At 37.6% G+C, this 13,633-nt stretch overlaps 1 protein-coding gene across 2 annotated transcripts in view; it reads right to left on the reverse strand.

Annotated features, from left to right (window-relative positions):
* Positions 1-13,633, reverse strand: part of MGAT5 (alpha-1,6-mannosylglycoprotein 6-beta-N-acetylglucosaminyltransferase) — a 369,147-nt gene that overhangs the window by 102,180 nt on the left and 253,334 nt on the right. For both annotated transcript variants that reach the window (XM_049772998.1, XM_049772999.1), the window contains one exon: positions 12,014-12,147. In XM_049772998.1, coding sequence (XP_049628955.1) covers positions 12,014-12,147 — 134 coding nt within the window. The remainder of the gene's footprint in view (positions 1-12,013; positions 12,148-13,633) is intronic.

Genomic DNA, 13,633 nt, shown 5'->3' on the forward strand with positions numbered 1-13,633 from the left:
AACATTAATGGTTTTGGGGTTTCCTAATCAGCATAGAAATATATCCCCAGTGTAAAACTTTTTTGTTTTTCAGATAACAAAAAAAGGAAAAAGAAAAGAAAATGTTATCCATCCACCATCTCATCTACTAGAAATCATCATTATTAGTTGGCTTTTCTTTTGGAATTCTGGACTTGTTTTTCTATCCTCAAATCAAAATCGAATACCTATTCTTCAGTAATCTTTTTTCTCATACAATGTGCCACGAGGCTCTTTCTGAGTTAATAACCACCACTCCTCACTATGTGTTAAAGTAGCACAATATATTTCATTCTGCAGATGGGAAGCCCATTGTTCTGCTCTGCCAGCATCCCTTGGTGGAACTAAATCCCCTTTGCCCAAGCCACTCAATTCTGTTCTATTCTGGTAATTGGGCAGTGAGAGTCCCAAGTTCCAACCTCTCATCTCTCCAATGTAGCAAATCCCCAGGGGTGAATACATAATTCAAAGGACTCTACCTAATCAGGGGATCAAGAACTCAATGAAGAACTGAGGTGATGAATCTGTAAAACACAGGTATACAGGTCCTTAGTTTGATTCCTGGTGCTACATGTCCCTTCAGCCCAATGGTGTGTATAACCAGAGTGCCCCCATCCCCTACTGCTAGCACAATACTTTTCCCTGCATAACCAGGCCCCAAATAACTGGAGTTACCTCTATAAGTAGTAAAACTGCTTTTGAAATCAGTATCTTTCTGCTACAACTAATAAACCTGTGAAGAAAAAGTAGGTGGGGATGTTAGTGCTATGAGTGTCAGCTGTGTATAAATGTAAAAAAAAAAAAAAAAAAAAAAAAGAACAGCCTGCAAATGAGCCCAATCCAGAGTCAGGTAAATGTACAATTTTAAGAGAGTGAGGGTAACCTCCAGATCTTGTATTCCCTACAGAGAGCCAGTCTTCAACATTTCTAGGGATAAATGCCATTTTGGGATTAATTCTAATACACCCCACCACACCACACTTAACATCTAGTAGATGTCTCCTATTCTCCAACCAACCAACATTTCATTATCTCTGCAGTGAATTCCTAGGGAGTTCTACAAATCTTACTCTCTCCCTGCTTTCTAACTCCAATCCATCTCTGGGTTGCGTGACAAAGCATCATTTGAAAAATACATGATAATGGTAATGTCCTGAAGAAAACCTTCAACACTTTCAAGCTGAAGCAGTGTCCAGCACATCTATTGATCCAGCATCATTTCAGGCCACCAAACAGCAATGCTTCTTTCTACTCCTGGCCAACATATTTGGGCTTTATAAGTGTCAAGGTTTTCCACTGAATCTCATGTTTATCTATGCCAATCTATTTAGTCAATTTCCATCACTTCACTTATTTATCAAGAGTATAATCAATACCCCTTCTCTGTTCTTGGATACAAATGAGAAAGAGTCATTATATACAAATGAGTAAGAGTCATTATTCCACATTGCTTTAATTTCAATAGATTCAATGTGTCTTGAGGACTAAGCCTTTAGAGACCAACCTTTAGAAATCACAACATAAAAATGAAGACAATATTTAAATGGGGAATGGTGATAGTGGTGGAGAAATTAAACTATATCCTAAAGTACTCAGCAAGTATAGTCTCCTTGGTCATTGGCCTCAGGAAGGTAGAAGGGAAGAGTCAGGGATACTAGTTTTTTTATTTGTAGTATAAATTTTCAACTTACTTGCTGCCCTATGTATTATATGCATTTCATTTATAATTTTACTGTAGAACCTGTATATATATGTATGTATATATATATACATGTATATATATATATATATATAGGAAAATGGGTCCTGCTTTTCTTTAATACTTAATCTTCAAATATTAAAGTGTTTGCCAATGTAAAAAGAAAAGTCAACCAAACCATTTTTCAGACTCAATAAGACCATGGTGTAAGATGCAAATGTGCCCTGGATCTCATCCCCCCTCACCACCAAGACTATCTCAAAAACTTAATGGGGATATCTGTATTTTCTGTGTTTGTTTAATTCCTTAATAGTTATATATCTTAGTGCGTATAATTCCAAATGTAAAGATAGCCTCCTCCATCCCTGTTTAATTTTTTTAAATTTATTGGGGCTTAAGAGATAGTGTGGAGGTAAGGCATTTGCCTTGCACGCAGAAGTACAGTGGTTCAAATCCTGAAATCCCATTTTGTCCCCAGAGCCTGCCAAGGGCTATTTCTGAGCATAGAACCAGGAGTAACCCCTGAGCAATGCTGGTGTGACCCAAAAAAAAAACCCTCCCCCAAATTTATTTATTTACTCATGTTGCTTGTTCTGGTTCTGCTTAGTACAAAATTCTAGAAGAAAAGTCTTGCTTGGAATAAAAGCTCAGGTCAAAACTAGTGCACAGAGATTGTATAACCTGACATTTTTACCTCATAATGCACCAACAATATAATATGATATTATTCCTTTTGGCAAAGGCACACTGAAATGGGGAATTTTTATGTTATAGAAAACATTCTTATCTAGTAGGGATAAGAACCCATAATGTTGGGGCCAGAGAGATAGTACAGTGGTGGGGCATTTGCCTTGAATGCAGAAGGATGGTGGTTTGAATCCAGGCATCCCATATGGCCCCCCATGCATGCCTGGGCAAATTCTGAGCATACCTGAGTGCTGCTGGTGTAATCCAAAAACCAAAAACCAAAACAAACAAACAAACAAACAAACAAAAGAAACCCATCAATTTTATAATATAGGGGTACCTCCCACCCTGAACATTTGTCATGGGGACTTGACTTTGACCTCATGTGATCAGACATTGACCATCCAAAGCCCAACCCTGGATCTCAATCTTAGAACTGACACAGTTCCCTGCAACAGCACCAAGTACAAACTCTCCCCAGGGGAGTTCCTAATACCTAATACCACTCTGGCATCAATTTGCACCAGGCTAGGTACATACACATCCAAATAATGAGGAAACAGCAACTGTAGTATAATGCAGCTGGCAACAGTGTTGAACTAAACTTAATAAATATTTTCTGAAAGCCTACTCTGTGCCAGGTGAGGTACTGGATTTTTAGCAAATAAGCAAAACAGACAACTTCCTTACTAATACATGGCTCCAATTCCAGAGTAGTGACTAGGAAAACAAAAATGTGAAGTATAAATGCAGGTACTAATATAATTTTGAAGAAAAATAAAGAAGGGAAGGAGAGTAGGAAGATGGGGGATTGTAGTTTAAAAACGGGGGTGCCTACACATACTTTAAAGAATAAGAAAATGCTCTGTGAATGGAAAATGGATAGTGTGGTGGTTAAACAGATGATTAATGTTACCAAAACCTCAATAGTGAGATAATAAAAGTCAGCAGAAACTTGTTAGATACCAGGAATGTGAAATACAACCTACATGGTCATCATAGTCTAGGGGGAAAAAAAAAGCCAGTGAGATACAGATGTTTTCTTTTTACATGAACCAGATAAGTTGTCCAATAGAGGGTAATTACAATTGCCAGATAATTACAACTGCCAGAATACACAGAACTTGCACAATTCAAGGTTATAATCTCATAAATAGCAATGACAAATGATAGCTCTTTTTTACTGTGTAGGCAGATTTCTTTTATTTATTTACAAATAAAAATAAAGTAGACTGAACTCAGGAGTTTTGAACAACTAAACATGGCCAAATAAAGGTAATTACCTGAAATAATTCTTTTTTGTTTTTGTTTTTTGGCCACACCCGGAGATGCTCAGGTATTACTCCTGGCTATGCGCTCAGAAATCACTACTGGCTTGGGGGACCATATGGGTCATTGGGAGATCAAACTGGGGTCCGTCTTGAGCTAGCGCGGGCAAGGCAGATGCCCTACCACTTGTGCCACCGCGCTGATCCCTGAAATAATTCTTTTTTTTTTTCTTTTTTTGGTTTTTGGGTCACACCCGGCAGCACTCAAGGGTTACTCCTGGCTCTATGCTCAGAAATCGCCCCTGGCAGGCACGAGGGACCATATGGGATGCTGGGATTCGAACCACCGTCCTTCTGCATGAAAGGCAAACGCCTTACCTCCATGCTATCTCTCTGGCCCCATGAAGTAATTCTTAAGTAGAAAGTGAAACCAAGATCCCGACAAGAATAGAAAAGGCAGTAATTAATTCTATACACAAAAGAATATTCCAAAACAAAATACAAATAAATGCGAATTAGGAGCTGATAAATTTTCCACTGTGAAATAGTAGGGGAAATGGTGATTTTAAAGTTAGAAACTCAAGGGGCTAAAGGGACAGTGCAGGAATTAAGGCACTAGCCCAGTATTCAGCCAATCCTCTAATATAATTTCATGAGTGCTTCTAAAAGTGATCTCTCAGAACAGAGAAAGGAGTAAGCCCTAAGTACCACTGGGTGTGTACTATAAGCAAAAAGTAAAACCCTAAAAAAAATCAAGATATATTAAAATGAGCTACAGAATTTTAGTATATAAGTCACAATACTAGAAAAGTGTACCCATAAAAGAATACTAGTGATAAAATCTGGAGGTAACCCTTGCCTGGAACTGAAGTTCCCCCAGTCAGGAGAAGCAGAACCAGGAAAAATCTGGTCCACCATGATATTCAGCATAGACCCTAAGAACAATCCCCAAAGAAGAAAAGAGTACCCCTGGAGGATAGTGAACTGCCAGATATTTTGGGTTTAACTGCAAAGAAAAGTGAATACAGATCTCGGCAGTGACGGCATGAAGCAGTTGACCCTGAAATCCCTTTACATAAAAGGCTAATGGTATCACTGTGTGTGTGTTTGTGTATTCTATAAATACCCTTTATCTTTAAAATTTGTCTGCATGTATGTCTCCAGTTGGTAGCTTCTTTAACATGCTTATTTCATTCTTTAAAAACTTCAAGCTATGCCCTCCACACCTCTCTACATTAATATACACCTAAGCTAACTTCTATATGTTTATATGTGTGCAGGAGTACACAGAGATAGGAACCCTCCTTAAGGGACAAACCTAAACCACAAACAACCCATACCTATACCCAATATAACCCCTACCATATTCTATTCCCTCTCCCTCTCCCTCCTCCAGAAATCCGACTATTCCTTCACCCCTCAATCCCACCCCTGATATCCCCACCAAACTATAATTCTTCACCCTCAGTTCTTAATCCAGTAGGCATCAAGACCGACTTCCTACCCCAACGAGCCAAGTGAAGGGACACCCACTCAAACTCTCACCTCACTTCCTGCAAGAAAATATAACCAACACCCCGACTGATCCATGCAGTGTGGCCCTCCTAATCTCTCCCTAATGTGGACTGTGGCTTGATATTGGAACTAGCTCCAAAGAACCCCCAGTGCAAGAACTCTACCCAAGACCTCCCTGCCTGGATCCCACACCAAATAAGGAAATCTCAAAAGACAATGGGGAGGCCTATACTTTCATCATAAGTATAGACCTATATAAATAACACAACCGCTTATCCTGTTTCTCACCAAATGTAAAGTGATCTCCGGTATCACTCTCTCCCTTGTTCTTTGTTTTGTTTTCTTTTTTTTTCTTTTTTATTCTGGTTAGTTTCTTTTGTTTGTTTTGTATTGTTTTGTTGGTAGTTTTTGTAATTTGATTTGATTTGTTTTTGCTTCTTTTGGGTTACTCCTGGCGGCACTCAGAGGATGCTTCTGGATCTATGCTTGGAGAATGCCCTGGGTGGGCACGAGGGACCATGGGGGGTGCTGGGATTAGAGCCACCATCCTTTTACAGGAAGGACAGAAGCCTTGTCTCCATGCTATCTCTCCCGGCCTCACTTTATTCCTTTAATTATGTCTTCTCTTTTTATAATTACGTCTTTTATATAATTTTTCTCATTTTTATTTTTAAAAAAAACTTATTTCTTTAGATATGTGTGAGCATATATATTCTTAGTTTTTGTCAGGTGTCTGTTTTCTTTTATCTCCACCTCCAAATCCATCAGCAATATAATATAGCACCACTTCCTCCTGCAAAGACATATTAAACAAAGGGGAAATTGTACGTGTAAAATAAGCTCTTATCTACTAGGGATAAGAACTCATACTTGTTTACAACACAGGGACATCTCCCATCCTGAACGTATGTCATGTGGAAACAACTCAGGCTCCAGGGAACTAGACACCAACCGTCCAGCTTTGACTCCTGGATCCCAGACATAGAAACGACAGAGTTCTCCACAACAGCTCCAGGAGTCAAACCCCCTTCAGGGCGTTCACAATGCTACTGTGATGCCACCATGCGCCAGTTCTAAACTGATAACCTGACAATGAGGAAATGGGAACAAATTGATCTAAGAGCAAGTTGTCCTTCCTCATCAGCTAACAATAAGACAAAATCAGAAAACATGTCACCCTTTGATCTGTGCAAAAGCCAAGATCGCTATATACAGACGACTGGTTGTTACAACCAGGACTGGACAGTACGCAGCCAGGGACCAACAACAACAGCAACAAAAAGCTCTAGCCTAGCTTTTGGTCTACGATTTGTTCAACAAACAAGATCTCCAATTCCAGAGGTCTGACTGAGACAACCGCAACTGAACGGGTCTTCCAGAAACATAACGAAAGACCTTATCCCAGGCTCCATCCTAGGAGCAACATAATGACCAAGACCACCAACTACAGAAGATGGATTAAAACGACACTGAAGAAGCATAACTGCTAGAACCACAAAAAAGACTTCATCATAAGCTCCATTATTTGAGCTGCACAATCACCAAGATCTCTAGATACAGAGGTCTGATGTTACCATCCAAGACAAAGTCTTCCATATACCACGAAAGCACCAAGGGGAGAGTAAATGATCATGCAAAGAGTCTATAGTTAATCCCATGACAGTATATTTCAGGGGTGGAGAAACCCTGTATCTCCTAGGCCAAGGGAATTCCCTCTACAATATCCCCAATAGTTATTGTGCCTATGCAGGGGGAAAAAGAAAAGGGGAAAAAAAGCACAAAACAATCATTTTTTCACATATTTATTTATTGATCAATCGATTTTTTTCCGACGTCTTTATTTTGGTGTAGAGATTGAAGTTGATATCTCCAATATTATTTTATTTTACCTTATCTCTCTCTTTCTTTTTGCATTCCAGCATGATTTGATTTCAGAACCGAGACTATTGAGTTGTGCTTGTCTTTACTGCTGTAGTTCTCACTGGCTATTTAATTTGATATTTCTTTCTGTATTGTTGTGGTGTTTCAATTACCTTTTTCACATCCTCTCTCAAACTGACTTTGAAAGCCTCTAGAAGGACTCCATTCATTTTCAGTGTATTGACTTTTTTTTTTCTTATTTTGTACCCTAATCTATTGCTTTTCTTTCCTTCAAACAAAACCACATAACTTGATTTATCTAGCTCCGCCTCTAAAATAGAGCGGGCAACAACGGAGGGTACCAGGACCAAACAGATATATGAGCACTAATAGTAAGCTAGACAAAGACGGGTGCACCTACTCTAGCAGCCGGGGAGGGTGATGGTGCGAGATATGGGCTGCAGAAAGAGAACTAGGATGGGGAAAGGATATATTTGGTGATGGTTATTCCCCTGAATCAATGTTTATATGTACCTAAAATACTACTGTGAAAGATATGTAAGCCATTATGATAAAAAAATTGTGTTTTAATCAGAAATGTTCTTTGACTTACATGTATTATTATTTTATATTAATTATATTATGTTATGTTACTATATTATGTTATGCTAGTTCACCTCAATATATTAATTTTGTCTCTTGAATAAATTATTACAATAAAAATTCAAAAAAATAAATAAAAAAAACTTCAAGCTAAAGGGACACACTAGAAAAATGCAAAAGTAATTAAGAAAGATAATAATAATAATTCAATTAGAATCTGAGGCCTTTTTTTCTGTGAAAGGATGTTTTCCCTGTTTTTGCAAAAGAGTTAATATTGCTTATTTTTTATTTTATTTTGATTGAAAAGATGGAAGCGGTCTTTAAATAGTTTTCATGAAAAAAAGAATTTCTATCGTGGTGATTTGAAGAAGATAAAGATGGTAAGGAAGGTGGCGGCATGAGGGAAAGGAGAATCTGGTACAGCTGGCAAAGTCCTAGGAAGGAAACTGTAAGTAGAGAAGAAGCAGTGGAATTTGATGTCACAGATCCAAATGTTAAGGCTCCAGAGCTTCCTGCTACAGTCTTTGAACCACACAGTCCAAAGTAAATAATGGCAAGGCACCATAGTCCTTTCTGTTTTATGTGCGGGTCTTTCCAAGTTTGGAAAGGACCATACATTGTTGGGGGTCAAACCTAGGGCTCACACATGCAAAGTGTGCACTGTAGCTCTTTGATTAATCTCCTGGATCTTTTACTTTCTTTAGCCTCCTTCAGGGCCTTTTGAACTGTCCTTCACCTTCCACTCTGTGCACTCCATCCCATCAGAACACTGCAAAATCTCCTAAGATGATGGTACTTGAAGACTTAATTCTACAAATACAACACATCTCAACCTATTGATTGTGTGTCTCATCCAAGTCAAACAATCCATCTACATCCTAATACATGGATATACGATATATTCATTATTCAGTGATTAGTATTAGTCTTTATTTTAGGTAGCTTTTTCTTTTACTAAAGTAACAAGGTATAAATATGTCTTGTCATTTTATTTTATATTAAAATAATGTCTTGTCCCTTTCAGACTGAAATAACCATTTTCATCCAAAGGGTAAAGGAATGGAAGATTCTAGAGAAATGATCATGATGTATTGACCCCCAGTTCCCTTGTCATGTTTGAAAAAAGAGCCCTCAACTAGAATTCACTGAGTTCTAAGTGGGCAGGCCCTGGAAATGCATGTAGAAGTGAACGTTTTTAAATTATTTTGGTTGTTTAAATCCTTTGAATTTTTGGTACCAGGGATTGAACCAGGGCTTCACATAAGCAAAACTCCACTGAACAAGAACACACTTATTCTTGACCAAGAACCCACTTCAAAAGGATAATGGTCTCAAACTGCTTCTTTTACCTATGCATGCACTTTCATTTTCTCTTCATGTAAGTCTCATTCATAAAAAGCTTTTGCACCAACTAAATATTTGAACTAATATACTACTGATTATTCCTGCCTTGCTCTGCTGTCTCATAAAGAATTATATATGCTCATTTTCTTGCTCTTCTGCATTTATTACTTGTGATTTCTTTGTGATTAACAACTTTCTCTCATCAACAATTTATTTTCAAATATAATTGGTCCTAGAGAAGCAAAATCAGATCTGGATACGTTCCTGTTATTGTTCAGACTAATGAAGTGGTATCTTGGCAACTTATAAAGATGATTCATTGACTTTGTTGGTTTTTCTTGTTTAAATAAACGTTCTGGAATATTAGACTATTTTCCATCGATTTAGTTTCAATCCATTCTAGTATCTACTCTTTTTGATGCTCAGACTATCCCATCTTTGGCACTTGTATCCTTCTGGTTCTACTTCAGTGATCTCTCTCAGTTTCTTCACTATTTTGTATTAAAAAAATTGATGTTTCTGGAGTGTTTCCTAAGCTAGAATTGTAAGAGGTTCCTTTTATTGAAAAGGACATTTAAGGGAATTCTCACCTAAATGCTACTTGATTTCTGTTAGTTTTAATCCTTTACAAAGCACAGAGCTAGAAACAATTTCATGTTAAGAGGAAAAATTAAGTTGTGCTCAGAAATAGTTCCTAGTTTGGGGGGACCATCTGGGAGCCCGGGGGATCTAACCAAGGTCTGTCCTAGGCTTCCTCTTCTTGTAAACTGAAAATCTTGGTATACACTTGTAAAGATTTCAAATAATAATGAAAATATAAATTTCTATTGTTAAAGTATGGTTCAAAAATATTATTTTCAACTTAATAAATAGTATTATTGGTGAACCTGGAGATGAAGATAAGCAGTAAAGAATATGCTCAGCATGTATGAATCCTTGAATTTAATCCATGGCATCAAAATATTACAATTATATAAAATTCAATTATAGTCAATGTTTATATAATTACACAATTCTAATTATGAAAATTATATAGGTTTATGTTTTTATTATGAAAAACTATCACCAACCTGATATAACACTAGGTTTGCTTTCTTTTTAAATCTAGTGAATGTGTTCTTTTCAATTTTTCTATTATATTATGTGAAATACATGGTTTCAGGGCAGGGGAGAGCAAGTGCATTAAGAGACCTTTATTTTCTACTTGACTCTGAATACTCTTCACTGCAGTAATATTCATTTTTACTAACTTTCTATCTATTCCTCTATTTTTTTCTTTTGAAAATAGAGGCAGATTCATAAAGACTAACATCTACATACATTTTTCTAACACGTGCTTTTTGTATTTTTGTTTTGGGGCCAAGCTTAGCTGTGCTCCAGACTTACTCATAACTATGTTCAGGGATCAATCCTGGTGGGATTCAGGAGACCATATGAGGTGCCAGAGAGCCAATCCAGGTTTGCTTCATTCAAGACAAGACCCTAGGATATCTCTCCAGCCCCATACCACAGACTTCTTATATGAAAAGGAGTAATTCTTCTCCATACTCTCCTACACATTGGCCTTTAATTACAAAATTTATCCTAGATATCTCCATCCAGAGCAGAGACCCATTCTCATCCCTTACTATTAAGTGAAACTATAGTTGTAATATTCACTCAGTCCCTTTCCTAAACCTTTGCTTTACTTCTAGTCTTCTCATAAAAACAGTGTCAGACTATCTCACAATAAATTGCTTTCTGCCCATGTCAGTTTTTTTCCCTCCCTTTCTGTTCAACTATGCTTGAAAATAGCATAGGCAGTTTTGCTAGAATGTGACAAATCACACACACACACAAACACACACACATACACACACTGAATGTGCTGCATTCTTACCAGATGCTGCCACCATTATTCAGTATTCCTTATCCCTTCAGCCCCCAGTTTTCTTGATCATGTCTCAGAATATGTTTGCATTGGAGATGGCATGCTCCTTTCCTGTTTCTTTATATTTCATATATGAGCAAAATCATTTGGTATCTATTTTTTATATTTTACTTTGTGACTCATTTCATGATATTCACCATGACAGCATGACACCATCAATTCCATACAGTTGCAGCAAATTGCAAAATTTCATTTTTCTTCTTCTTCTTCAACTATAATTATATACCACAATTTATCTATTCTTTTTATATTTATTTGTTTGTTCACTTTGTTTTTGAGCCATAGCTGGTGATGATCAGGGGTTATTCCTGGTTTGACACAGGGAACACTACTGGTAATACTCAGGGAATGAGCCCTGATTGGTTTGTGCAAGGAAAGTGTCATACCAGCTGTTCTATATCTCAAGGCTCTCTTCATTCTTTACCTATGTTGGTCATTTGGATTAAAAACAAGTACAGCTTTTATTGGAGGGAGGCATACCTAGTTGTTCTCAGGGCTTACTCTTGATTCTGTGATTAGGAATCACTCCTGATGGGGCTTAGAAAACCATACGGGGTATTGGGGATTATATACAAGTACATACAGTACCAATAGTTGAAGAAGTTAAAATCAGACCAGAGAGGAATCTCAAAGGTGAGCTTCATACTTAGCAGGAGACTAGGGTTTAATCCTTATCACTGCATAATCCCCTGAGCACAGAGCCTTGAATATCACTGGGTGTTGCCTCAAAACAAAATAAAAAAAAATTAAAAACAAAACAAACAGAAGCTTGAATTTATGGGATCCTAAACAGCAGTTGTATGGCATGAAATATGTTTGTACTTGCCAATCCAAACTCTACCCAAAGTCTTTTCCCAAATGTTCTTAGAAATAATATATAGTGGACATTTTTTCCCTGAAGATTTTTAGAGCTCTGTGTTTAAAAATGTGACTTTCTAATACTTGATTTAAAAAACTATCCACTTATTACTACAAGCAAGGCTCAATAATATACATTTCTACTACCCAAATAATGTGGCAGCCTAATTTCCTTTCTCATCTACCATCGGTGGAATTCTGAAACATTGAGGTTAAATACTTGATACTTACGGAACATTGTATAGAACTGCTGTGGGTTCAGATTCCACTTGCCCCATGGGGTCTTGTGGCCTTTTGACTGGGCATAGTTAGCATGATTAAACTCAGGTTCAGTGCCAAAGGAGTCCAGGACTCGGAGCATACACCTGAAAGACAACAATGCTCTGGGTAACCTTAAAGTTCAAAGAGCAAACACCCTCACACCCTGCAGAGACTATCCCAAATAAACAAACTCATTGAGAGGTATTAGAGTAGCCTGGGTCTTCAGCACCTCCCTGTATTACACTCCAACTTAAGTCATCACACCCACACATGACTTCATTCCTCTGCTGCCTAATCACAGAAGAGCATTCAAATTCCAGAAAAATCAAGTTCCATGGAAGCTAGAACTGCAGACTGCCAAGGTTACTGCCCTGGGTAGGGCAGAACACACAGCACTACCTAATGAACAGTTATTGCAGAAACAATGATCCTTTATAGAGGTTACATTTTATGTTCCTCCCTACAAGTCCATAATTAAACCCCAACAGTAATAATGTTCATAGAAGGTGGGACCTTTTGGAGGTGATTAAGAAGTCCTAAGGGTGGAACCCCCAGGATGTATTGAGCATTCTCAATAAAGTAGTCATTTCATCCATTTGTTATGTGAAGAATCAATAAGAAGTAGCCTGGAAGAGAGCTGTTGATTAAGCTGGCACTCTGATTTCAAAACTGTGAACAACAAATGTTTGTGAGTTATAAGCCACCTGCTCTGTGGTATTTTCTTACAGTAGCTGAACTGGACAAATATCTGATTCTGTTTAAAGTACACAGCATGCCTGTCTCAACTATCACTCAACATTTTCAACAGAATATGTGATTTTAGGTAAAACCAGACTCTCGCTCAATAAACTAGGGTGAGGTGGTATTTATGGGCTGGACATTATTGCTTTCTTTAGAGCCTAAAGAAGGAAATTAAAGATGCTTCATGTGGCTTTTCCATCAAAATCTTAAACCAGGGTGTACTATCACTAAATCTAGTCTATAGCCTATTTTTGTATAACATGTGCAGCCAAGAAGAATCTTTATAATTTAAAATGGTATTTGAGCAAGAACATTTTGTGATATGAAAACTATGTAATGCAACATTGGGCATTAAAAAAAGTTATTTGAACATCACAGCAGAGCCATTTGAGGAGTTGACATATCCTCTGCAGCTGTTTTACATGATGGTGAAGTTGAGTAGCTACATGAGAAACCATCAAACTGAGAAAGCTTAAAATTTGGTTGGTTTGTTTGGGGCCACACTTGACTTGGCTTAGGGCTTCCTCTTGATTTTGAGCTAAAGAATTACTCCTAGTAGGCCTGTAAGACAACATGGGTTTCCGTAGCTTGAACCTAGGTCCGTCAAGTGCATGTCCATGTTCATCGTTACCTTCTTATATCTTGTTGGCCTTGAAAGCTTAAAATTGTTCCTATTTGCTCTTTAAAAAAAAAAATCACTGACCACTGGTTTAAAATGCCCATCCCAATCAGCTACAAGAAATAAGTGAATATAGAAATGAGATCACTCCTGGTTTGCTGTGGGGGTGGGGGCATATTGGATGCCAGACATCAAACCCAGGTTTGATGAATGCAAAAAAAAAAAAAAAG

This window comes from Suncus etruscus, chromosome 5 (genome assembly GCF_024139225.1).
Source record: "Suncus etruscus isolate mSunEtr1 chromosome 5, mSunEtr1.pri.cur, whole genome shotgun sequence".
NCBI lineage: Eukaryota > Metazoa > Chordata > Mammalia > Eulipotyphla > Soricidae > Suncus > Suncus etruscus.